This window comes from Archocentrus centrarchus, chromosome 18 (assembly GCF_007364275.1).
Source record: "Archocentrus centrarchus isolate MPI-CPG fArcCen1 chromosome 18, fArcCen1, whole genome shotgun sequence".
In the NCBI taxonomy this organism is placed as follows: domain Eukaryota; kingdom Metazoa; phylum Chordata; class Actinopteri; order Cichliformes; family Cichlidae; genus Archocentrus; species Archocentrus centrarchus.
Genome location: NC_044363.1, coordinates 13,110,405 through 13,137,348, shown reverse-complemented (window position 1 = coordinate 13,137,348; position 26,944 = coordinate 13,110,405). Strand labels below are relative to the sequence as shown.

At 41.7% G+C, this 26,944-nt stretch overlaps 1 protein-coding gene across 2 annotated transcripts in view; it reads left to right on the top strand.

Annotated features, from left to right (window-relative positions):
• arhgap36 (Rho GTPase activating protein 36) overlaps positions 1 to 24,454 on the top strand; it is an 80,191-nt gene extending 55,737 nt beyond the window's left edge. For both annotated transcript variants that reach the window (XM_030753725.1, XM_030753726.1), the window contains exons 4-12: positions 10,419 to 10,732; positions 17,358 to 17,568; positions 17,696 to 17,751; positions 18,704 to 18,854; positions 19,033 to 19,181; positions 20,240 to 20,410; positions 20,967 to 21,055; positions 21,178 to 21,404; positions 23,223 to 24,454. In XM_030753725.1, coding sequence (XP_030609585.1) covers positions 10,419 to 10,732; positions 17,358 to 17,568; positions 17,696 to 17,751; positions 18,704 to 18,854; positions 19,033 to 19,181; positions 20,240 to 20,410; positions 20,967 to 21,055; positions 21,178 to 21,404; positions 23,223 to 23,551 — 1,697 coding nt within the window. In that variant the 3' untranslated portion in view covers positions 23,552 to 24,454. The remainder of the gene's footprint in view (positions 1 to 10,418; positions 10,733 to 17,357; positions 17,569 to 17,695; positions 17,752 to 18,703; positions 18,855 to 19,032; positions 19,182 to 20,239; positions 20,411 to 20,966; positions 21,056 to 21,177; positions 21,405 to 23,222) is intronic.
• Positions 24,455 to 26,944: the final 2,490 nt, after the last annotated feature.

Genomic DNA, 26,944 nt, shown 5'->3' with positions numbered 1-26,944 from the left:
TTCATAGCCAAACCATTCAAACATTAATGACTAACCTTATGTTGTTGAGGGATTCATTTCAGATGAACTTTTGCTTGAAGATGGATCTGTTTTAGGCATCTTCTTCCTGCCATATGATGGCATTTGAATCTGCCCATCAAGAACCCTCATCACTGCTTTCTTTCATTTGCCTCTTGACCTTTTCTTTTCTTTTTTAAAATTTTGCCTCCTTTTCTTCTTACCTGTCTCTGCTCTCTAACCCATGTGGCCAATCAGGTGCCAATGTTAGCCCAACCTTTCAGAGAGAGATGTTCTCTTTTCTCAGGTGATTATCGCAGCAGGGCAAGATACAGGCCAAAAAAACCCAACACAACACGACATTCATTCAGTGACTGTCTGTGCAGCTCTTTAAATCCTGCCTCCAGCCTCTTACACACAGTGGCTTAGCTCCAGCTAACCCTGGTAATCAAAACACAGAACATTGGGACCTGGCAGCTCTCACACTGGCTCTACTCCTCTACTACTGAAGGCAGGACTGCGTCGCCTTCAGGGGTTGTTGGGTAATGGATTACATAGTGACAACTGTAATCTGCTTGGCCTTGGTATACGGTTGATCATAATGCAACGAGTCTGTAGTTTTTAATGTAATTTGCCAATGTTTACATTACTGCTTCCTAGGAAAATGCATTACACAGGGACATCCTGTGTTTTTAAAGTCTAAAGCTCCAGGAGGTCCAATATTATCATCCAGCTGTTCCTCTACTAAATATATCTCCTTCATTTTTCAAGCAACAGACGCTGACCTAAGTACCAGACATACTAAGAGAAAAGAGCAGTGAAATTCCTGAACTATTATACTTTAACACAAACATTTCCCTTCCTGTGAGAGTTTTGTTTTTCTCAATCCTTCAGCACATAGGCTCAGTGTTTAATTTTGACTTTTCACCTTTTAGCCTTTATTTAACCAGGAGATGGGACTCATGCGGTTTTATATTTTTACATTTTGTGAGTGCAGGGATGGAGTGGATCCAGTATTTAGTACAAGAGTCTTGCACAAGATCAGTTCAACAACAGTTCAGTCATTGTCTTGTAGTTTTATCATTGACATGTTCCTTATCAGTCTCCTCAGTGTAATTAAGGACTTCTGCCGGGCTGCTGTATACTCTTCTCTCAGTATCAGACTCATCTGCACTGATTGGTGTCAAAAGCCAGAAAACCATAGCAGTGACAGAATACAAATAGTCAGGGAAACTACAGACTGGAAAAGTCTAATTTATGATTTAGTCATTTCATTTGAATGTATGTTAATATGCAGGACATCTGTGTGAAATGCTGAACAACCAAAATCTTGATTTATTTGATACATTTACAAATCTGAAGGTTTTGAACATCTGGTTTACTTGTAGAATCAATTATTAATTTTCTTTCTAAATATTCTTTAAGCTGGTATCCTACATATCCTGTCTGCACTCCTGTCCTCCTCATCACAGTAATCATCACAGTAAAAGGGTCCTGACATTGACCCCAGGAAGGGCCCCTGGGTGTGGATTTTTCATATTCTCCTTGTGCCTGCATGGGTTCTGTTTGAGGGCCCAGGGCTATATTATAAAAGATCTTAATCGTTTCACTTCCTGGTTAAAAAATGTTAATAAATTTGCTACCCAAAGGCTACAGAATGATTTAATAAGGAAAGTAGCAAAGCCTGTTTTACTGTGCATGCAAGTCAGGATTTAAATTTCTTTAAAGATCGCGTTTCAAAACACTTTCCAGGCAAATTGTTTGATCATTGGCTACAGTTAGCTATGTGATTTAACTTTCATGGGACAATGTCATACTAAATAAAAATAACCAGAATTTACCATCTCACACCAGTAGCTGTGTACTTGGTTGTCCTCTTGAATAAGTATCCATACACACACACAAACACACACACACACACACACACACTCACTCACTTAAATCTTATATATGGTAAATGGACTAGTTGTTATATACTCTCAGGGTTATATACTCTAGCTGAGCACTCAAAGTGCTTTATACAACTGTTTGCAGTTACTCATTCGCACCCATTCGTACAAGCACTTCCTTCTACAGCTAAGTGTTTACTATTGAACATACAGACACATTGATACTCTGACGGTTGCATCGGAGAGCAACTTGTGGTTCAGTGTCTTCCCCAAGGATACTTTTGCATGCAGACTGGAGCAGCCAGGAATCAAACCACCAGCCTTCCAATTAGTATGACCTGCTCTACCACCTGAGCCACAGCCACCTGAATTTATGGTGCCGTTTACACGAAGCCGTTTTCACTGGAAACGGTGTCGTTTTGATGCGTTTCAGCCTTTCGTTTACACGATGGCGTTTCAGAAACGATCCGCGTTTACACGAGGACATGTGAAACGATGAAAACGATGTAGTTCCCATGCCAGGCCACAAGTTGGCGTTGGTTTTCTCTTTGCAGTTTGTTTACTCAAGACGCGCATGCGTGGAGTGACACAGTAGGTAGTGCGGCAAATTGTTCATTACTTACAAAACGGCCAATGTGAGAGGTTTTGTGTGGACCGATGATGAGGTTGGATCGCTGCTGCACACAACGCTGAATTACAAAACGGTAAAAACACAGGAAAAGCATAAGAAGCACTCGTGAATCCGCGAGTACTGTTTATCAGTTTGCGCGTGCGCGAAAAACTGGCCGTCGCAACCATAGTGCGCATGTGCGAGTCGAGCGTTTTCAAATCACCCCGGTTTCAAGTGTTTACACGAAAACGCAAGCCGGTGCGTTTCTGAAACGCTCCACTCTGGACCCCGTTTCTGAAACACATCGTTTTCACTCTGTTGTCGTGTAAACAGAAGGGCGAAACGCATCAAAACGACACCGTTGTCGTGTAAACGCAAGGCCGAAACGCATCAAAACGACACCGTTTCAAAATGAAAACGGTCTCGTGTAAACGGCACCTATATATATTTGAGCCTGTGCAGATTAGAGAAAATCTAAATTGAAATTTGTGCATCCAGTTCTTGTTTTTTAATGTCATGCTGTATAATCATTCCACTTTGGAAAAAAAACAGTTGAAAGAAATCATTAGAAGCCCCAATTGCTGATTAGTGGATGTAAACTTCTGACTGTATGACACTGCTACTTAATGAGCGTTGAAGATTTGAGAAACTGAAAAGAAAATATGCAAATACTTTAATCCACTCCTCTGTAACCCTCTTCTAAACCCTGAAACCTCTTCTAAATGTGCTGTTAGCTTGACGACATGTCTCTGAGAAGCAACTGTTCCCAGCTCCAACAGATGCTACTAAATCATCAACTGTTTACTTTAAACAAGCAAACACTTCCAGTACAAACTGCTAACACCATCATGGCTGGCTTTAAAAACCAGAAAACATAGCCAGGAGTGACTGTACCTGCCAAAAGACGTCAGGACTGAGGAATAAGCCCCAGCTTACTGATCAAAGAGTGCATAAGGCAACAGATCTTTTCAATGGACTCAGCTCGTTCCTGTTGGCTGGGGATGTTGTGTTTCTTTACATGGTACGTGTTTGAGTTCAAACTGATTTTCTCCAAAGTGTCACTAAATATGTGCAGTAAAAAAAATGAGGTGGGGGGAGGAAAATAGTCAGTGATAAGCGGTAATGTGATCTGCACTATGACACTTGCATGTTGCAGTGTGCTATTTTAAGAAACCAAAACCAAAATGTCACCATACAGTGGACCATACAATGAGATTGCATTATGTAGCGATATTTGAATACATACATACAATACATTAAGTATTACTTTACCCTTTTTATGTAGTGCATTCAAAGTAGGCTATCCCACAGTGCCTTACAAAAAGAATAAGTCCCTACCCAGGGACTGTTTATGATCATTCTCTGTGAAGTTCAGTTTTCACTATTACCATCTCGGTGTTCTGAAACCGAATGTGATTAGCAAAGGCCAGATCTGTCTGAGAAACTGAGGACTCCACGTACTTTTTTTTTTTTTTTGGTTTATTGACTTGTGATTGATAAGTCGTTAGCCAACGAGCATATCCTAAATAATCCTCCTTTCTGACTCTAAGCGTTATTTACAAGGTTTATTTACAAAATGAACTTTGTGTTTTATTTAATATAATCTCAATCTTCAGCAAAGTGTTTACTGAAGCCACAGAGAACAAAAACCTTTTTGCAACCAGATCAGTCACCTGCTGGTTTAAGACACATCCGCACTGGCTTTACCTTTCAGACCTGGAAGCCACATCCATCTTTTCTTTACTGTCTATGACTGCAATGTAGAAAGAAAATGGCAAGCTGACAAAAAAAAAGATAAGACTTCACCTTTAGAACTGCCTTAATCCTTCATGACAGATTCAACAAGGTGCTGTAAACGTTCCTCAGAGATTTTGGTTCATATTGACTTGATAGCATCACACAGTTGCTACAGATTTTCCAGCTGCATATCCATGATGAGAATCTCCTGTTACACCACATCCCAAAGGTGCTCTGTTGCATTAAGATCTGATGACTGTGGAGGCCATTTGAGTACAATGAACTCATTGACATGTTCAAGAAACCTGTTTGAGGTGAGCTGAGCTTTGTTATCCTGCTTGAAGCAGCCATCAGAAGATGGGTACACTGTGGTCATAAAGAGATGGACATGGTCAGCTACAATATTCAGGGAGGCTGTGGTGTTTAAATGATGCTCCGTTAGTACTAAAGAGCCCAAAGTGTGCCAATAAAATATCCCCCACACCATTACACCAGCAGCAGCCTGCCATAACAAGGCAGATTGTATAAATGCTTTAACATTGTTTACACCAAATTCTGACCTCACCATCTGAATGTCCATCAGGAATATTCAGGAACATTCCATCAGGAATCGGAGTTCATCAGGCCAGACAGCCTTTTTTCCAATCTTCCATCCAATTTTGGTGAGCCCACATGAATTGTAGTCTCAGTTTCCTGTTCTTAGCTGACAGGTATGGTCTTCTGCTGCTGTAGCCCACGTGCTTCAAGTTTCAATGTATTGTGCATTCAGAGATGCTCTTCTGCATACTTTGGTTTCAACAGGTGATTATTAGAGTTACTGTTGCCTTCCTATCAGCTCAAAGTAGCCATTCATCAACAAGGTATTTTCACCCAGAGAAGTGACACTCACTGGATATTTCCTCCTTTTCAGACCATTCTCTGTAAACCAGAGATGGTTGTGTGGGAAAATCCCAGCAGAGCAGCAGTTTCTGAAATACTCGGTCCAGCCCGTCTAGCACCAACAACCATGCTACATTCAAAGTCACTTAAATTATGTTTCTTCTCCATTTAGATGCCCATTTTGAACTTCAGCAGGTCATTTTAACCATACCTACATGCCTAAATGTATTGCATTGGTGCTGTGCAATTTCCTGATTAAATATTTACATTAACAAGTAATCACACAGGAGTACCTAATAAAATGGCAGGTAAACACATGTTTTAATTACAAAAATGCATTTCTTTGTATAGTGGTGAATGACTGAATGATCTGGGGCACAACTAATGTTGCTGTTTTTTTTCATGTCCTTTATCAACAATAAAAGCTATTTTAAATAAAGTTGCGGCACTGTACTCAGTTCCAGTTAAGATCTCCTTTGTATATAGTGCCTGGATGAGAAGAGGCTATACAAATTGTAAATTAAAATGATAAAAAGGTGCTCTGTGTTTGAAGAAGGATTAAGTTTAAATTAAATGGCTTTGCAGCAGAGTGACTCTTTCACATAGCAGATATGTATTAGCCGTCATGTATTAATATCTACTCAGCAGCCAAAACCAAGTTAAAGTTTAAGTGAATTGTGACCTGTTGTGTAAACAAATGTGTGTAGCTTCACAATCTGTTGTGCTAATTAGTTCTTAGTGGCACTCCAGACTGTTATAAGCTTGCACATGTGGCCACAAGTTAAGGGTAGCTGGCTGCTGGTCAACAAGGCACCTATCAAGGAGCTTATCTGTGAGCCTGGAGGTGCACGTGGAGGAGGGCTGCTCATGTTTATACTGCATTAAAACCATTTTAAAACCGGGTCACAGCAGGACAAAGTTTGAGTAAAAATTAAACAGAAATCAGAAGTTTTGGTGACTCTCAAATTTGCCCTTTGGCATCTGGAAAATTAAAATTAAAATAATATAAAATGTAATTTCCTCTGTTGAGGTGAATGATAAGAGTGATGTAGCTCTGCTGAATGAACTCCTCACACAACCTGAGAGCTATTTCAGGCTGAGTCCATCCTGCATCCTTAAGCCGTCACGGTGCATCCTGCCAGTCTGATTTGGATCTGGGATCTGCTCGGGACTCTCTGGGTGAGACTGTGCACGTGTGTGAGTTCTTGCTGTCCATGTGCTTCCATTCAAACAATCTGAACCTGAATAATCTGCTTTCTGTTCATGTGAATGACACATCAGCTGAATACTCCTCGAGTATGCAACTGGTAATATTGCACTGATCAAGTTATTTATTCATATAGGTGCGGGAACAGTTACGTTGCAACTTGACAGAGTTCAAGACCTAAAAGTTCATGAGGCCACCTCCTGATGAAATGTCCTTTTAATAAAATCTGAATCCAGATGTATTCTGTTGCTGACCTCTGAACCTCTGTTAGGAAGTGATTTTAAAGTGATCTGTTTGCTTGTGTACATGAAAACAAATTGCATTTATGTCATGGTATTTTTTTTTTTTACCATAGTGTGGCAGTTTCACAGTATTATTATGTCTGCATACAGTACCATTCACTCCTGCAGTCAATTTCATTTTTTTTAAGTGAAAAACTTCAAAGTAGCTGACACAGCTCCTCCTCATCACAAGTTATTTTGGAGCATCTCTGCTCTCTTTTTCTTTATCCTCAATTTGTCTTTACTGTTCTTGACTGAAGCACAGAGCTAGTTAAGATAGCATTAACCAGCAGGCTGTACACAGGAGTAATTTTGTCAATGTGCAGCGATCAGTTTTAGAAATAGATAGTTTCACAAATCTCTGTGCCATGGTATTTGCTCAGTTAAAGAGGTAGATGCCCAACCTCAGCCCAACCAGTCGCAGCAGATGACTGCCCCTCCCTGAGCCTGGTTCTGCTGGAGGTTTCTTCCTGTTAAAAGGGAGTTTTTCCTTCCCACTGTCACCAAGTGCTGCTCATAGGGGGTCGTTTTGACTGTTGGGTTTTCTCTGTATTATTGTAGGGTCTTTACCCACAATACAAAGCGCCTTGAGGCGACAGTTTGTTGTGATTTGGCGCTATATAAATAAAATTGAATTGAATTGAATTGAATAGATGTAGGTTATTTTATATAAATTTTTGCTTCATACCATGATTAAGAAGGGTGCATAGTTCTACAGGATCCCCTCTCAGTGTGATCTTCAGCACTCTTGGTGATCAGAAATATGATACATTAAACCCACTTGAAGGGTGGAGCGTCCACTCCAGGTCAGACAAGCTGTTGCCCCAAGTGGAGGAGTTTAAGTATCTCGGAGTGGAGTGTGAGATTGGCAGACAGGTTGATGCAGTTTCTGCAGATGCCATGCAGGTCCATTGTGGTGAAGAGAGCTGAGTGTGAAAGCAAAGCTGTCGATTTACCAGTCGATCTACGTGCCTACCCACACCTATGATCATGAGCTCTGGGTAGTGACCAAAAGAGTGGAAATGAGCTTCCTTCAAAGGGTGGCTGGCCTCTCCCTTAGAGATAGGGTGAGAAATGTTGTCATTTGGGAGGGAATCCACATCGAAATGATGCAGCTGAGGTGATTTGGGCATCTGACAAGGATGCCTCCAGAGTGAAATGTTCCTGGCATGTCCTACTGGACGGAGGTCCTGGGTAGAGCCAGGACACGCTGGAGAGATTACATCTCTCAGCTTGTCTGGGAATGCCTGGGTGTTCTCCTGGATAAGCTGGAGTAGGTGGCTAGGGAGAGGGAGGTCTGGGCTTCTGCTGCCCCCATTACCCAACCCCCAGATAATCAGCAGAAAACGGATGGATGGAAAACCACTTGAGGAGCCCCAGGGAGTTTTTTTCCTCTGTTCAAAAGTGTAGCAGTATTTAAAAAGTTCATATTATGCATGAAATCAAGGTTGTTCCCTTTCCTGTTCAAGCAAACCTTTCAACCAATTGGCACATCTGCTATACTGCTGGGCACTACTTGTAGAATGAGGCAACCAAGTAAAGGAAACCTAACCGAGTAGTTTTTGTGCCTTTGGTGGTTTTATTTTCTTTTGCACAAAAACATCCAGCTTCCGTTTAAGCGAGGCATCTTTTTACCCTGAAATATGTCCATCTCTCTGATTAAATTGTTGCTTTATCACCACTTGATCCCAATCAAAGAGTGATAAAGCAACAAGACTGCGTGTGCGACTCTCTAACTGGGTCTTCACTAAGTGTGGTGCCTGACAAGCGTGTATGCTCAACCCCCAGAGTGGGTTGAGTAGCACAGAGAGCCATTTGCATATTCAGCTGATCTGGTGAACATGAAACTCCTGTGACGACAGTGACCTCACTCACGCCGTGTTCACCTGCAGCCTGTGTCTCTGCTGCTGCAGTAAGCCTGTATCAATCTGAGTGTGATGTCTGCTGTGTGGCTGTGGCTGCTCTAACAGGATTATCCTGCTCTCCACATTCTGTCTATTCTTATACCGCTTGTCTACTTAAACCTCTTATCCACTGTGCGAGGAGCTCTGGGATTACGGCGTTCACAAGCGGACAAGTTCATTTCATCATCGCCTATAAACACAGGTTTTAGTTACCTTTTTAGACATGTCAGTCTTTACTGCTGTAAGCTCAGTCAGTATATCCCTGTAATCTCTGCTGCTCCCCGATCTCACAATCCATCAGTGTTTTATTAATAACAGCTGAGCATTTTAATCAAGATCTTCTTCAAGCTCTTAAGATATTAGGCACACAATCACATGTACACATTTGGCCGGTGGAATTAACCACCCAGTCTAAAGGCGTCAGCGTGGTTTTTGCAGGCTGTCATCGTCATGTTGTACCTGTGTATTGCCATCAGGGGGCAGCATATGTGGATCAATTGGTCTGTGAGCTACTCTTTTTGACGTTTGTGATGATGTTGGACTTTTAGCTTATTCTCTGCAATGGAGTAAACGGAAGCTGTAAACATTTTGATTATTTCAGCTCTTCTTCCCATTTGTCGTAATCTCTGTTGTCCTTCCTTTTGCTGTTCTAGCAAACTTTTCAACCAATCACCAAACCACCTGCGCATATCACCCTTGTTGGGCTACATGTTGGGCTATTTGTCTTTTGGAGGACTGCACACAAGCACATCTGCACTGGTTGTGCAAAATCCGTCACTCTCTGTGTCCAAAGACCTGCACAAATGGGCACAAACACGCTTAAAAATGCCATTGTTGAGGTTAATTCACATACACGAGAGGCTTCAGTGCCTCTAATTCAGCTTAAATTGTGTGATGTCATGACGTGTTACTTCACTTTACTTTTTGCACTGATGGGGTAGCCCATTAAATCGTGTTACGGAAATATAGTGACAGCGAAGTTATTGATTGTACACCCCATCGTTTGACATCAAAATGAAGTTGATCATTGCCGTGATTGTTTATTGTGTATGAATGAACATTCACTAACAGTCACTAATATGCAGCTAGCTTGGCTCATGCTATTTGCATACCAAAAGCTTTGTTAGCTTCATAAACAGATATATGGACGTAGATGGACGTAGCCTCCATGACGTCACCATTTGGTCGTGTTGAATCCTTGAGCTGAGTGTTTTTTGGCTGACGACTTGTCAGTTCGCCATGCAGTTCAAGTCCTTAGCCAGTGAGCTGGGCAAGCCTCTTGTTTTTGTTTGAATCCCTAAAAATATCGCATTCATTTGCTTGTGTCATAGCCTCCGACAACACTGGTACAAATGGCGCAGAAACCAGTGCTTCACAGGCTTCTGTAGTTCCACTTTGTCCATTATTTCTCTGGGAAGCTCGCCCCAAAGAGTCACATCATCTTCTTGTTCGGAGCTCAGATGTTATCGGCAGACAAGAATGTGTTCTATAAATAAATCAGGGCTCACTCGAGGCTCCAGTTCTGCTCCAGATAGGATTTACAACATTAGTGCATTCAGACCAGAATTTATTTATGTGCAGTTCTGTTTGTATAGGAGAACAAATAGTAATTCAGACAAATGTTAATCTTATGAATTTTATTCACTTGTCAAGACAGTTAATAATCCTGAAAGCTTTGTTTTAGCACAAAAAGAATTAGTTCAAGTGAGGAAGAAGGGATATCATAATATTTAACACTTAAGACCTACAGTAAATAACACTGACATTACTTCCATCTTGTTCTTGCATATCTGTGTATTTGGATATTCTGGCTCACTTGTCTTTTTTTTTTTTTTCTGCGCTCTCCCCTTTTTCTCTGTAGTTCTTCTGTATTCATCAATGCTGACAAGAAAACATTTTCTCCTCTTTCCCCAGAATCTGCTCCCAAGGCATTTGGGATCCCGCTTTCCCAGGTCATCGCCAATGACCGGGCCTACAAGCTGCGTCAGGATGCCCTGAAGGAGAGCAGGCGCGACTGCCTGGACCTGGAGGCCAGCATCTTGCGATTCAGGGCGGAGAAACGGCAATTCTTCAGTGTGAGCAAGCCTTTGGTCGGCTCCTCGTCAATCACCGGAGGAGGGCCAGGCTCCCCATCTGCAAACTCGGTGGCACCCGCACCAATTTTTGACACTCAGACCAAACCGCTGTCACCCACATTTCTGGATAACACCGGAAGAGGACAGAGGAGGGTGAGAGTGTTTGGCATGAATACACACATATAAATATATAGGTGTTCCTACACATTAATGTTTCAGGAGCTTGATCTGCTTTGTTTGCTTTGACATTCCTCAACCAAGGTGAGGGCTAAAGTTTGATTGACCGTCAACAAGATTACATAAAAAAAATCACCTGGCCAAATTTCATGAAACTTTGTGCAAAGATGGGACATGTTGAAAGAAAGAAGTGATTAAAAGGTGGTGCAGCTACAGCAGCTTTTTGTGCAGCTTTCTTTAAAACTTCTAAACAGAGCCCTGGGCTTGGCCGAGGATGTGCTATCCTAAAGTCCTGCAAGTTTCAAAACATGGTGAAATAGTTTCAAAAAGGCCTGAAGCCATTTAATGTAAAGAAAAGCATCAACAATGTAGGGGTCAAGCAAAAATAATTTTCCTGGAAGTTATTGGATTATTCTTTGAACTTCGCCCCCCAAACTAACCTACACTGTCATATTATCTTAGTAATGACCGATAAATAACTGCACATAGCAAATGAAATCTGTTTTGTGTGTCTGAAAGAAAAACAAAAATATTGGCTGAAAGATTGGATGTTTAAATCACCTAATATCAGCATCAGCTCTTCTAATTTAGCATGAGTAGTTTTACAAGTTTTTCAACTGTACTGACACCCTTAATGTGATAGAAATGACACATATTCAGGCAGAACTGTCTTTTCAAGGCCTCCAACCTTAAATGACCTGTGAGGTTTTTGTTGCAGAAGTGACAGCAAAAGACATGACACTTTTACACTGTTACAATGACTGAAATACAAGCCTATGGCAAAGGTCGGGTTAGGTTTACCAACAAAACCAACTTGGATACGTTTCAAAAACTTGTTTCGTGGCCCAACCATCCACCCCAACCTCCTTCCTACAAGGACTTTCTGGTCATTTTGGGGTGCTTGCTGAAATGTGTGTTGGACATCAGTTAACAATAAAACGTAACAGTTTTTTGATTGGAAGACGATCTCATCAGGTCAGAAGAGAAGCCAAAAAAAGTCTTGACTTCCCAGTTTTACCAAAATTCCTCTATTGACACTGATATATATATATATATATATATATATATATATATATTTATGTATATAGTGCTTATGTATATGTGTATAGATTTTTGCTATTTTATTTTATTCTATTCTATTTTAGTTTTTAGTTTAGTTATTTGTTCTTACTCATCCTTTTCATTTTTTCTCTGTATTGGGCTGCTGTAATGCACAAATTTCCCTGTCGTGGGATCATTAAAGTTTTATCTTATCTTATCTTATCTTAATCCTTCGATAGTCTTCGGAGAGTTTTTGATTCTGATACCAGTGAAGTGAAAACTGGCAGGACAGTTGTTTCTGCCAAATTCAGTCTCATTCACTGTGAGTAATACATGGGTTTGATTTGCTCAAGTCCTTTGCGCTAAACTCTGTCTTCAGCTGTAAAGATTTTCATGTTTCCACAGCTGTGTGTTTGCACAAAAACTGCTCTGTGTGTGTGTGTGTGTGTGTGTGTGTGTGTGTGTGTGTGTGTGTGTGTGTGTGTGTGTGTGTGTGTGTGTGTGTGTGTGTGTGTGTGTGTGTGTGGACTGTCTCTGCTAGAGGCCATTACACTCTGTAATTTCTCTTCATGAACCAGTTGTTATGTAAAGCTTGTAATGAGTATCATTATAGCCACTGAACAGTAATCGAACCTGAACCAGCTGTTGAGTGCAGGTCATAAGAGTCGGTCATTGAGGTAAGCGGTGCACACAGCTCTGCCTCAGTGGAAGCATTTCATTGAAATTAGACTTTAATGAGATTTTGATGATTCCTTTCATTTCTGATCATTAAACATGCGTTATGCTGCATTTTCCACGTGTTAAACGCTTGTTTATCGCTAATCTGTGAATGGATTGTAATGTAAGATAAACAATTTGACTTAAATTTGATTTCTGTGTGAAAGATTTTGAATAATTTCTGCAAAAACCCAAAGAAGGTGATGAGGTATGTTCACTTTCAGTGCTACAGTTTAATGTTTCAGTTCTGCCCAGCAGAGACTTTGGGTAATATTTTGCTGCATCAGCTTTAGCTAAGACTAGCCAGCTTGGGTAGCAAGCTAACAGTCAGGTTTAACACGGAAGTTAACATTAGCCAGATAAAAGCCACTTTTATCTAGCAAAGCTCTTCTACCCAAACACTTTGGTAAACAATCTTTGTTTGGTATCAGGTTTCTTGAGTGGATAAGGTCATTTAATTCATCCAAACTCAAGGATATGATCTTTTTCTTAAATTAGCATTTTCAAATTACTTTATCAGCTAGTGTTAAACAAAATAAAATAAACTTAAGCCACACCCAGGTGTTATCACACTAGTCAGATCACCTACCGTGAGTATGCCCTCATGGCCTTTATGTTCAGCAGTAAAAATCTTCATTATCTCACGATTCGAGCAGAAGTTCTCCTGGAGCTTCTTGTAGTTTCCTACCAGCTTGTGTTTCTTCGGTGGAGCTGCATCATATTGTTGGAGGTGTTTCTTGCAGTAAGAAACTGAAGTAGTCAGGACTGGAAGGCTTTCAGCTTCCTCCTGGTGCAGACGTCAGCGGCTACATCTTCAGATCAGGCATAGCAGCGATCAGCGGGAGCAGCCACTTAATCTGCTAACACAGGGGGTTTTTTCCCCACCAGGACAGACCTGACGACCAGGTCAGCTGTTGATTCCCTTCTTGTTCTGTTTTTGAATGGCTTTTAATACAGTTCATGCAGTAACTGTGGCCACAGCTATGGGATACTTCAGGAAACTCAGACAGATCTAGTATTTTACTGATTTGCACTGTCAACAAACAAGTAATTCCAGCTTCTAGCATTATAATCTTGTGTAGAATTGCCAATTTATGCTATACCACAAATACTCAGCCTGCTGATTTTCCAATATGACGATCAGTTATGGTGGAATGGAAATGTTTGGTTGGTAAAAGGACAGAAAGACAGTGAGAGCAGGAAAGTTTTCCTCTTACTTAGATGTCGGAAGCGGAGCAGGTCTTTGTTTAAAGATCTGACCAAAGAGCTGAAAATCTTGATAATGATAAAACAGCAGGAGCTCGATGGTGTTGTCACTGTGTTGTAGACATGTATAAAATACTGGAGTAGAGGAGTGGAGTAGAAGTACAAGTACTATATCAAAAAATTGACTTGAGTAAAAGCTGAAGTGTTCTTTCTACACCATACTCAAGTGGAAGTACGGAAGTACTCAATTTTTTTGGTACTTAAGTATTGCAAGTAGAAGTATTTCAAAAATTGCTACTCAAGTACTGAAAGTACAAGTACAAGTAAAAGTACAAGTACTGTGTATATTAAAGAAAGGCAGTCAAAAGTTTGATTATCATTGTTTATATTATTTCAAACATTTGAAAGGCACAATGTATTTGGCTGAAGCAGCAGTACAATGATAAAAGGCCATACAAGTGTTTACAAAAAATATAAAACAAACACAAATAAAACATCTCAAAAGGCCAGAGGGGCAGTCCAAAGAGCAGCTAAAAGACAAACCTGGACAAGTTAAGCCTAATGGTAAACCTTATGATGGAACAATCCCACAACAAACAATCCATTACTGATATGCTAATAATCTGTCTACTTGCAATACCCTGTAGCAATAGGCCTAACTTGAAATGCAGACAAGGCCATCACTTTGAGTTGATTGCCCCAAAAAAGTAGGAAAAACAGTCATAAACTGACCTACTTGCATCACAAAATGCCCAAATTAGCCATTATCCAAATGGCAAATTATTGCGGAATAACAGAATTTAACTGCTAGCAGACAAAGATTCACATTCACGGCATGTTGGGGCATGCTGATCACACCAACGGATAACGTCAAGAGGCAGCATTACAAATTAGTAAAACTAGATATGCATTAGCAATCAATAGCAATTAATCTAATATTATTTATTATTCCAGTGCCACAACCATGAACTGACCCTATATGCTATAATGTAACAGGCTATTTTGCACAGAGACAGTGATGGAAAGTTGATGGGTGAGCCATTACAGAGTGTTATGATGGATAATAGACAGGAAGTTTCTCAAAGAGCCTCCTGCAACTGTGCAAACACTGAGCTGCACGTGAATCAACAAAGTCTCCCGGATTTCAAACTGAAAGACATGGCAGGTCATATGCAAACTTTCTCTTGTATTAAAAAACATAGTCCAGCAAAATGTGTTTCTGAAGACAGTTGATGTGAGAAAGAAGCAAAACATCTGCTGAATATAGTTGGTTTTAAATCAGGGGTTTACAGAGGCATTAGGTCACTCTAGAGGGTCCTGATTTGCACTCAGGGCACACAGTAGCAGCTTTGTCTCAGGACGTGAAGAGGGTTATCCACCAATCAGAAGGTCAGGGTTCGATCCCTGACTCCTTCAGTCCTGTTCTGAAGTGTTCTTGGGCAAGACACTGCTCCCCGAATTGCATCATTGGGGTATTTTAAGCACTTTCTAGCTATCAAGGCATAGAATAAAGTCCTGTATGAATGTCAGTGTGTCAATTCTTCTTCTGATTGTAGGCACTTTTAATAACACATTAGCAGCTTCTGAATCTAGCATTGCAAATACAGCATATAGCTGCCTCCATCACCTTATTAGACACACAAACACCAAGCTTTCTGCCTCTGGTTCAGATCCAGTGCTCTTTTGAGTTTCTCTCAGAAGGGATGTTCAGTTCCTGAGCACCAGTTTAGCTTGCCTGGCACCGTGTTAGCATTAGCCAACTTCTCACAGTCCCAGTCCACTTGAAGGCATACTGCCAGGTTTTCCTCTTTACTGTAGATCAGGGGTGGATGATTAATTTCCTCAGGGGACCACATGAGAAACTGGGACTGTTTGGAGGGCCACACTAATAAGCTTATAAAGTGATAAAATTAATATTGATCAGAATTGAGTTCAACTCATTGATGCGGCCATCTACGACAGTCCCAGTTTGTCAAGTGGATCTTTGGGAAAATGAATTACCCACTGGTCGTTAGCTGTGGTTTATCAGTTTCCACCCCTCAAAAATGTTGTTATCCTCCTAATCAACAAGCAGGGCATTTGATCTGTACTAACTAGTAAATATAGAATTACTACTAATACTAATACAAGTACTGGACTTGATAGGTTTAAACTGATAGTTGGCAGCAGTTATATGCAAAGAAAAGCAGTAGAAGACTACAAATCAGCAAACACGACTGTAGACAGTCCATGTTTTCAAGTATATAGAAGCATCGGAAGTGATTATGTGGAATCCATTTGTTAGATATCAGAGGGTTACACAGGGCTGTGTATGATGACTAATGAAAGTTTACAAGTAAAGCAAGTTTTTCACTGTTACATGCATAAAGGAGGCCAAACTATACATTTATTGTAGAAGACACCAATGAATCATGTTCAGATGGAGGAAATATCTTCTCACTTCTGAGCTGCCGTTTGTTGCTGGACTGAGCTGCTATTATGAATTTCTTGATGTTCCTCCAGAAACTCTTTGCAGGCTGTAGACACGTGATTTATATTTCTGTGGTATTCAGCTCCTCTGACATTTACTGCATGGTAACATCAAGATGAGTGATAAGAGCTGACTCATCTGCGCTGCTGGCCTCTTCTCCTGCCATCCATCTTGAAATGCACTTTCCATTTTCTCCTGTCAGCGTCCCTTCGTCTTTCTCCCATCTCATTCCCTCTCATTTTCCTCCTGCGTTTTCATCTGTTGCAAACTTTTTTCCTTCCCCTTATCACCTCATCTGTCTTTGCTTCAGCTTTTAGCATCTCTTACTTTTCTCACTCACATGCCTGGCTTTCCTTGTTGTTTTCTGTGCTTTATCTCACACAGTACTTTGTAAAACTGAGCTTTTGGATTCTTCTGCAATCCTGGATATGTTACGTTAACAACAGTTTAAATGACTATGTAAGGTGAAAGGTATGGCTCATAGTGACATATCTACAAAGAAATATCACCAATTGTGCAGTTGCCCTCAGCTTTGGTGACCTGCAGTATACTCTCAACTCAAGGACACAGGAATGGAAGAAGCTCTAGTTAACCCAGAGAAAGCTGCATACCTTACCACCAAACAGCACTCAAAGTTCACCCATCTGGAGAGCAATGGTAAAACAATTAGGAATGAATAAGCCAGATGGTGCCTTTAGGAACTGGTGGAGACCAAAAATGGAGCTAAAGGAGAGTAAATATTGGACTTGTATGTAAATAATAGGCAGGAACATGACTCCCAGTGAATGTTATGCTGCTCAGTAATATCAATGATTTCTGCTTCCACCTCTCACTGTTCCAACTCTAACCTTTATATGTTTTGGACAAAGAATAAAGGGCTTTTTTTGGGAAGACGAAGATAGATTTTAATGCTTTTCAAAAAATCCAAAATATTCCGATAGGGTGAAGGTTTGCTGATTGGGGTTATATTTAATATAACCGATGATGACTTTGTCCTCATGGGGTAAATCATAAATAATTAATCATCACCATATTGCACATGCAATACTGCTTTTGGTTTTGGAAGTGAATGTCGGTCTATTACTACTTTAACTGAGAGGTTCAAAATGCAGATAAAAAGGTGGCTGTAGCGCATTTTGATATGAGTCCATTCTCTCTGCCCTGCAGGGTGGTCTGTCAGTGGACTCCATCTCTGACCTTGTAGAGAGTCAGTCTCGCCTGCTGGAGGCGTTGCAGCTTTCCCACCCGGCCGAACTGGAATTGATCAAGTCGCCGAGCTCGTCAGAGGGAAGGACCCAAACCAAGCTCAGCCTCAACCCCATCTACAGACAGGTGCCTCGGGTGATGGAGAGGTGCTGCAGCCACATCGAAAATTACGGTGAGACTTGATTTCATTCTTTCCATTTGAAGTCTCCACAATGTCAGCCTTTCACAGTGATTTACTGGAGTCCATTCACATGTGAATAAAAAAAAAACTTATATGTGGCATCATTTTTTTGCCCCAGGTCTTCAGACTGTGGGTATTTTCCGAGTTGGCAGCTCTAAGAAGAGAGTGAGACAGGTGAGGATACTTGTGTTAATTTAACCATAAAAAAATGCAGCTGTAAAATGTATTGCAGGCTCCTCTTGTTAGTTTTTTCCCATTTATTTTCTTTCTTTGTTTCTTTATTTACAAATTTAAATGGGAGAAGACTTTAGTCAGTGATCCAACTCTCACACCATCAGTACAAGAGCTCCATGAAGGATTAGTTCAACTCTGGGTGGAAATAAATGTTGTGACATTGCATAAAATGATTGAAATGATGTGATGGGGAATCCATCAAAGCTCAAGCTTGGACGACATAATATTAGAGTGTGTGACTTTTTTTTTGGCAGAGCAGTGTACTTCTATGCAGTACTACTAATGCCTAAGTTGTTGTTTAGTGTGTACAGTAGCAGAGCCATATTTTAGCCCTAAAACAGATTCATTAGTATCACTGTACTACAGCTTTTGAAGATGATAATAATATCTAGTAATAATTTACATTATGATGCAAAATACATTGAAATAACACATCTTCAATTATGTATGTAGTTTTTTGTTTTGTTTTGAGGTCCATCTATCTGGTATATAAGGAAAAAAACCTATAATATTATTTATATAAATAAGATCTTTTTTTGGAGACTGCACGTTAACGTTCTTATTTGAGGATGTTACTCCTGAGTGAAGGAACGCTTTCATTCATTTTTCCCTGAAAGAACTGTGGATTATTGCCAGCGAGAGAGGAGCAGTGGAGGTCTGTGTGTGTCCCCTGATTCACCATCCTGTGTTTCCTGTCACTCTCTGCCAAATGCAGGAATATAAAAATAATCTTTGAGTGAAAAGCTGATGATGCGTGAGATCCTGTTTTTGAGAAATGTGTCCATCAGGGGACCGTAGCCCCATCGTGACCCGAGCATGAGTTTGAGTGCACTTCTTTTTGTTGTTGTTGTTTTTGTCTATTAATGTGTGTGTGTGTATGCATGCTCCTCAGCTGCGGGAGGACTTTGACATGGGTGTTGACGTCCAACTGGATGATGAGCACAGCGTCCACGATGTGGCAGCGCTGCTCAAAGAGTTTCTGAGGGACATACCGGATCCTCTGCTGCCCAGAGAGCTCTACCCTGCCTTCCTGCATGCCAACTGTATGCACGCGCGCACACACACACACATATATGCACGCACGCACCTGTATATAGGGTTAATCAGCGTCATTTAAAGCTGCATTCAGTATGGGAGTCCCAGTTATTGAAACAGCTTTAGTGATGGTCACTTGCAGAGTTTCAGGTAACTAACTTCCTCCTCCTCTTCTTCCTCTTGTAGTGCTGAGGGGAGCAGACCAGCTGCAGTACCTCCAGCACCTCCTCTACCTGCTGCCTCCATGTAACTGCGACACGCTGCTGCGTCTCCTCACCTTGTTACACACAGTGCAGAGCTTCGCGCAGGACAGCATAGGAACCAACGACGAGGAGGTAGGCCCTGTGACTGAGAAAGTTCTCCTCAGCCTCATCAGGGTTGAGGCCTGACAAATACAAATGTAAAGCATTCATCAGGCACTGAGGGGCTTTAGAAGTAATCTGTCTCCGACCTGTATTGAAGCGCACATTAAATTTGTCCTTTGAAGGGCCGTGTCTGTCCTTTTATTGTACAAATACAATGATAGTTCCAAATCTAGAACCATTTCCAATGAAAAAAGGACAAGTAACAGTTGGTACAAGCTGGTAGAGGCACAGCACCACAGCACAGATGGACCCAACTGTTCCCACATTTAAAGACAAGTGACGATCAGGCGCTGTTGGGGCTCCTCGGTTGTGGAGTTACCTGCCAGAGGAACTCCAAAGACCGGGGCTTTACCTCCATTTTATTCTTTCAACTTTCTCTTTTTATGGTTTTAATTTATTCTTTGCTGTCACTGTGTTTAATTTTACTTTATTTTGATGTTACACTCAGGTCTTTTTAATTGATTTATTTTGATTTATTTTATAGCATTTTTTTAATTCATTTTATCTGGATTATTGCATCTTACTGGGAAACACTTTGTAACTGTGGCTTTCATAACTGTTATACATTATAATTATTATCATCATCATCATCATCATCATTAGTAGTAGTAGTAGCAGCAGCATTTTCCACTCTTTAAACCTATCATTTCGCTGTGGGCTGGTTCTCAACGGGCGTCAAAGTGGAACTAGTCCAGCACCAGTACTGAACCTACAAAAAGAGTCATTAGTTGTTTTTTACCCTAATAACCCTGATGTTTCACAATGATGTTTCTCACAAGCACTTGAACAGATTTAAAGAATTCACGTTAATATTATTGGATGTCCAGGATATAAAATTGGAGGAGAGTCATAACTCTGTAAGAGCTGTGAAAGGAGAAAAAAATCGATCACACAAGAATGATTTATGCTAAAACTGCTTGCTGTTGCTTAGTAACTTAAAAAAATATAAGAGTGTGGAAAAGTTCATTTATATCAGCATGCTTTAGTTCCATTACTGCAACACTGCCTCCTCTTCCTCCTCTCTCCAGATACCTGGAAACAAGATGACGGCTGCTAACCTGGCCGTGATCTTCGGGCCGAACCTGCTTCAGAAGGAACGTGGAGGAGATGTGAGCCCGCAGGCGATGGGGATCGAGGACAGCACGGCCATCATCAGCGTCACTCTGGTGCTCATACAGAACTACAAGAGACTCTTCACGGTATGAAAAACACCAGCACCCTCTCCGTCATTAGTGAAAAGGTTTCAGAAGAAGGGCTCGAAAATTAGTACAAAACTTTAATGCTAATGCACTCTTCTGTTATATTATGGTCATTTCCAGATGATCTTGGACTCTATTAGAGCAGCTTTGCATGATTCACACTTCAAACTAATCCTTATTTATCTTGTACCGGGTCTTGGTGCAGGTCCTCAGTTCACTAAACTATTTTTGCTCCTCTCCCTTTAAGCTCACGTTCTTCTGATTGGCTGCCCCTCGTAGACATAAAGTTCAGGGCATGGCAGGGCATCTGTGCCAAAATAAGTCCCCTTTACAGGTGCTCAAAATTTTGCTACCAGGCTAAATGCTGTAATGACTGAGTGGACATTTTTAGCCAAGTAGATTTTATGATCTTTCTAGTTTTTCCAGGATCGACTGACTCGGCCTGTTTCCTCTCATGCGACTCTTTAATCTTTAATCCGCCTCACCGGCCAGCTGTGATGCTCCATACAAACAAATTATTTTTGGTGATGTTTAAATCTGATGTGTGTTCCTGCAGGTATCTGCAGAGCTGCAGCAGGAGGTCCTGATGAGTCTGATCCAGACCGACCCGGACATCATCGACTACCTGCTGCGTAGGAAACTCAGGTAACCCTGACATCAGGTCTGTCCCTCAGCAGTCATCAGATCTGGTGCCTGTTTAAAGTGCTGGTTATGTTCAGCTGTGTTAGAAACCATCGCTAAATGTGCGCCTTCCTGCTCAATCGCAGCAGCAGTCACCTGACGGTGGAGAGCAGCAGCGAGTCAGGGGGTCGTCGGGACACGGGGGCGTCTCTGGACTCAGTGGGAGCCTCCAGCGGCAGCCTGTCACCACTGGAACCCCCATCACCGCTTTTCCCCCCAGATGGGAGCGGCGGCGAGGGCAACCTGACCAGCGAGGTCTTCCTGAACGTCCTCAAACTGAACCAGAACAGGAAGCGGCAGGAGACCAGATATGGTACTTGTTGGGTTGTGTGTTGTGAATGTGGGGCTCTATAGACCTGAAGGAATGTATCATTTACAGTTGGTGATTCTTTTAAAGGCCGATACACACCATCGGATAAGACTATTTAAAGCCCAAGAGGAATGAAAAACATAACATTCCTACATGTTTTAAATCATTACAACAAATAAAAAATAAAAAAGAGCAAATATATAAAACTGTTATATATGGTGGGTGAGACAGACGTCTTTAAGCCCAGAAACAAAGCTCTAAAGCCAGTGTGATCTAACACAGATCACACTGGACAACGTGGACCTGTAAGAATGAGCCTGTTGAAATGATAAATGTGGCAACAGCCCCACCTAGCGGCAACAGGTGATGCTGCTGTAGAGGTTGTTTTGAACCGTTCAAGCTGCGGCAGGCCTTTTTAACTTACAGCTTAACCAAGAGATGAAGATTTTTATTACTATTACTTTTTATTTCTCATTCATTTTTCCAGTTCTAATAATATGGCATCAAATCACCACAGTAACCATCTGAGAGCACAACATATCCTACAATTTTATGAGTAGAAACCCAACAATCCAGTGATCCTCTGAGCATTTAATTTGTAATTAACCAGATTTTTTTGGAAAGTTGAGTTCACTTTCATCAGCCACACCCAGGCCTGATTACTGCCAGACATGTTGAATCAATAAATAACTTAAATAGAGCCTGTGTGACAAAGTGAAGTTGGCTGAAAGATCTCAAAGAGCAACACATTGTGCTACATTCTAAATAAACTCAAAAACAGCTCAGAAACAAAGTCAGGGACATCTATCAGTCTGGAAAAGGTTACAAAGCCATCCAGTGAACCACGGTGAGAGCTGTTATCCACACATGGAGAAAACTTGGAACAGTGGTGAACGTTCACAGGAGGGCCCGGCCTACCAAAATTAATCCAAGACCACATCAACAACTCATTCAGGAGGTCACAAAAGAACCCTGAACAACATCTAAAGAACTGCAGGCCTCACTTGACTCAGTTAAGGTCAGAGTTCATGATTCAACAATAAGAAAGAGACTGGACATCCATGGGAGAGTTCAAGGAGAAAACCACTGCTGACCAAAAAGAACACAAAGGTTCTTCTCATATTTACTAAAGAACATTTTGATGATTCCTGAGAGTTTTGGGAAAATATTCTGTGGACTGAAGAGACAAAAACAAAACTACCACAACATTCCATAAAAAGGTGATGGTCTGGGGCTGCTTTGCTGCTTCAGGGTCTGGATGACTTGCTGATATTGATGGAACCATGAATTCTGGTAGAGAGCAGAAGTCTTGGTTCCATCAATGTCAGCCAGACCATCAGTTCATGAAGCCCACAAACACTTGGGTTATGCAGCAAAACAAAGATCTGAAACACACAGTAAGTCTACGTCTGAATGGCTCAAAAAAGCAACAGTGTTCCAAATAACTTGTGTCACCTCCTCAAAGGCTTCATTATGTTGCACAGTTACTGAGATACTGAAAGACTGACAGAAAAAGTGATCCCTAAGTGTCTCCCTGCCTCTCAGCAGTCAACATTAAAACAAAATGAAAGTTTTGGAGTGGTCTAGTCAGAGTCTGGACTTATATTTGATTGAGATGTTCTGACCTTAAACAGGCCGTTCATGCTCAAACTCTCCAATGTGACTGAATTAAAACAATTCTGCAAAGAAGAGCGGGCCAAAATTCCTCCACAGTGATGCAAAAGACTCATCGCCGGTCTTAAAAATTTAAGACCCATAAATTAAAAAGTGATACTGTTTTCTTTCAAGTTCTGAAACAATGTCCTGTTCTTGGTCCTGCAGGTGAGGTCCCTCCAGGTAAATCCATCCGCCACATGCGTCAGTTCCACTCCCACCACAACCTGCTCAGCCTGTCCCAGCCCTCCTTCTCTTCCTCCTCCACCTCCAGGCTCCACAGTCAGGACGCGGACACTCAGGACCGCCGAGGCCCAGGTCTGAGCTCCGCACTGAGCTTCTCTCTGAGTGGAGGAAGCTGCTCGAGTCTGAGCGTCTCGACCGAGAACAGCATCTGGGTGAGGCAGACGCCGCAGGAGGAGAGCAAGCCATCGCCAACTGCTAATTTCTGGGACTTCTTCACCGGGAAAGGGTCGGGCTCAGAGACGATGGTATGATGGAAGGCGAGAAGAGGAGGGAGAAACGGTGTGTGGGTGCTGACAGAGGTCAGAAGGAAAGAAAGAAATGAAGGACAAACTTTTTAAGCCCAATTTCTCAGACATAAAGAAATGAAGGAAGACTGAAGGCATCAATGAGATTATCTGGAAGTGGATGCAGTAATTATCACAGTGTAAATAACATGTATGTTATGTATTCATATTTCTACCAACTAGAACTGCATACCTGACTGTAGCTGCATCGTCTGACACTCTGTATAGAGAAACCATACCAGGCTTCCTTTGGTTTTCCTGCAACCTGCAATCAGCCGCTTTTGCAAATGTGAATCAGCCACTTATCATTCAGCAGTGATCGAAAACACCTGAAGGCATTTAAGGCATGACGAAAAGCTCCAGTTAGAGCCAGAAAGGGTTTTTCACAGTGAATATTGCAGGTCAAAAGGCTCAGTGTGCTTGGATCTGGAGTAAATGTGGTCAAAGGTTACAGCAGCACTTCAATTATTATACTTGAATATGTAATTAGGATGTTTCACATTCACTCGGTGTCCTGATGATGCTGAAAAATGTACCTAGAAAAGAGGTTCTGAGACATCTTTGCACCTGAAAACCTGTAAATTAATTATTAAAGCTGTTTTCCCCCCTACCTCAGTGGAGGGGGGAAAACAATTCCATAATCCCTTTTAGCAAGTACATACGCCGGCTCGCCCTCTGGGTTTTTAGGCTTTTAGGTACAGGCTTCACAGGAGCTAAGATGTGGCGGTGTAAGGATTTGTGCAGGAATTATTCTGGGTTAAATCTACGCTATAGTTACACTATATTGCCAAAAGCATTCGCTTACCTGCCTTCACATGCATATCAAACATCCCTAATCCACAGGGTTTAATATGATGTCGGCCCACCCTTTGCAGCTATAACAGCTTCAAGTCTTCTGGGAAGGCTTTCCACAAGTTTTAGGAGTGTTTATGGGAATTTTTGACCATTCTTCCAGAAGCACATTTGTGAGGTCAGACACTGATGTTGGATGAGAAGGCCTGATTCATCCCATCTATCAGGTTGAGGTCAGGACTCTGCAGGGCAGTTAAGTTCTTCCACACCAAACTCACTCATCCATGTCTTTATGGTCCTTGCTTTGTGCACTGGTGTGCAGTCATGTTGGAACAGGAAGGGGCCATCCCCAAACTGTTCCCACAAAGTTGGACATTGAAATTGTCCCAGATGTCTTGGTATGCTGAAGCATTAAGAGTTCCTTTCACTGGAACTAAGGGGCTGAGCCGAACTCCTGAAAAACACCCCCACACCATAATCCCTCCTTCCACTAAACTTTACACTTGGCACAATGCAGTCAGATAAGTACTGTTCTTCTGGCAACTGCCAAACCCAGACTCATCCATCAGATTGCCAGAAGGAGAAACGTGATTCATCACTCCAAAGAACACGTCTCCACTGCTCTAGAGTCCAGTGGTGGTGTGCTTTACACCACTGCATTGCATTGCGCTTGGTGATGTAAGGCTTGGATGCAGCTGCTCAGCCATGGAAATCCTTTCCATGAAGGTCTCTACACGCTGTTCTTGAGCTAATCTGAAGGCCACATGAAGTTTGGAGGTCTGTATCAACACAAAGTTGATGACCTCTGTTTACTATGCTCCTCAGCATCCGCTGACCCCACTTTTTTGTGATTTTACGTGGTCTACTACTTCATGGCTGAGTTGCTGTCATTCCCAATCACTTCCACTTTGTTATAATACCACTAACAGCTGACTGTGGAATAGTTAGTAAAGAGGAAATTTCCTGGGCAGCACAGTGGTACAGTGGTTAGCACTGCTGCCTCACAGTTAGACTAACATCTGAAAGGTCTGGGTTCAATTCCACCTTGGCCCAGGCCTCTCCCTCTTTCTGTGTGGAGTTTGCATGTTCTCCTGCTTGCGTGGGTTTCCTCCCACATTCCAAAGACATGCAGTTACTGGGGTTAGGTTGATTGGGTACTCTAAATTGCCCATAGGTATGACTGAGAGTGTGAGTGTGAAAGGTTGTTTGTCTCTCTGTGTTGGCCCTGCGACAGGCTGGTGACCTGTTCAATGTGTACCCTGCCTCTCGCCCTATGACAGCTGGGATAGGCTCCAGCCCCCCTGCAACCCTGAACAGGATGGGCGGAAGTGAATGGATGGATGGAGGAAATTTCCCAACTGGACTTGTTGCACAGGTGGCATCCTATCACGGTACCACACTGGAATTCATTGAGCTCCTGAGACCCATTCTTTCACAAATGTTTGTAGAAGCAGTCTGCATGCCTAGGTGCTTGGCTTATACAACTGTGACCATTCAAATTCAATGATTTGGATGGGTAAGTGAATACTTTTGGCAATATAGTGTATGCTGTAACTGCAATCCTGTCTAAAAGCCTACGCCATAATTCATGCTGCGTCTCCCTGAGTGGTCTGTTCAGTACTGTTGTTTCCTCCTATGCATTCCAAGCCATTTCATCTTGTGCCACCATGGTTCAAATCATGCTAGAATGAGTGTTTTGAGTTGTACAGGCACGCCACACACACAAGTGAAAATGCTGACAACCATGTTGGCCACTTACTTAGGCTTTATATCGATTCAGTGCAGAAGTATAAATTAAGCTCTATGCTAAAGACTTTAAGCTGGGAGTGTGGGGTTCAAACCCAAGCCAAAATTCAGCGCCCTATTTTTAGCGCCCTGTAATCATGTGGTGGGAGGGACTTAATCAGAGAGAGGAAAGCTGCAGCAACGATTGTCTTCTTTTTTGGGGGGGGGGTCTATATTTCTGTCTACTACAGCTTTAATAACAAGCGTGTCAATGGGAGTGGGGTCAGGCAAAGATTTTCTTATTACTTGTGCGCGGCAGCTCTGGCTCTTTAATTTAAAATAATAAGCTCTGTCTATCATGCTTTTATTTCACGTCCATATTTTTATACTTGGATTCTGCAGGAATAACTGTTTGATTCACAGCAGAAAATGCTTTGGTGGAACCCCTCAGTTCATCATGTGTATGAAACAAAGAGTTTCAGCCCCTTTGTCAGAGCATTCTCAAGTATTAAACTGCTTCGTAACTCAAAATCTAGGAAATCTTTTCTGTGTTTTAAGGAGCTCTGTGGGTCTCCGGCATTTATCGGCAGCACATCCCAATACACAGCAATCTGGTGACTTGCATTAAAAGTGGAGCCAAAGCTGGCAGACAGGTCGGAAACTCGTAAATTTGATTTTATTTATTTTTTTAGTAACCCCTGCAATGAAAGCCATGTCTGCTTGTAATAACTACAAGTTGTGTTGCCTTTGAGCTGTGAGCAGTTCTTATCAAAAAATGAGTCACTCTAATTCCCAGTTCCTCGCTTGTAAATAGTATTCATGTAAATATGAGGTTCACCAATG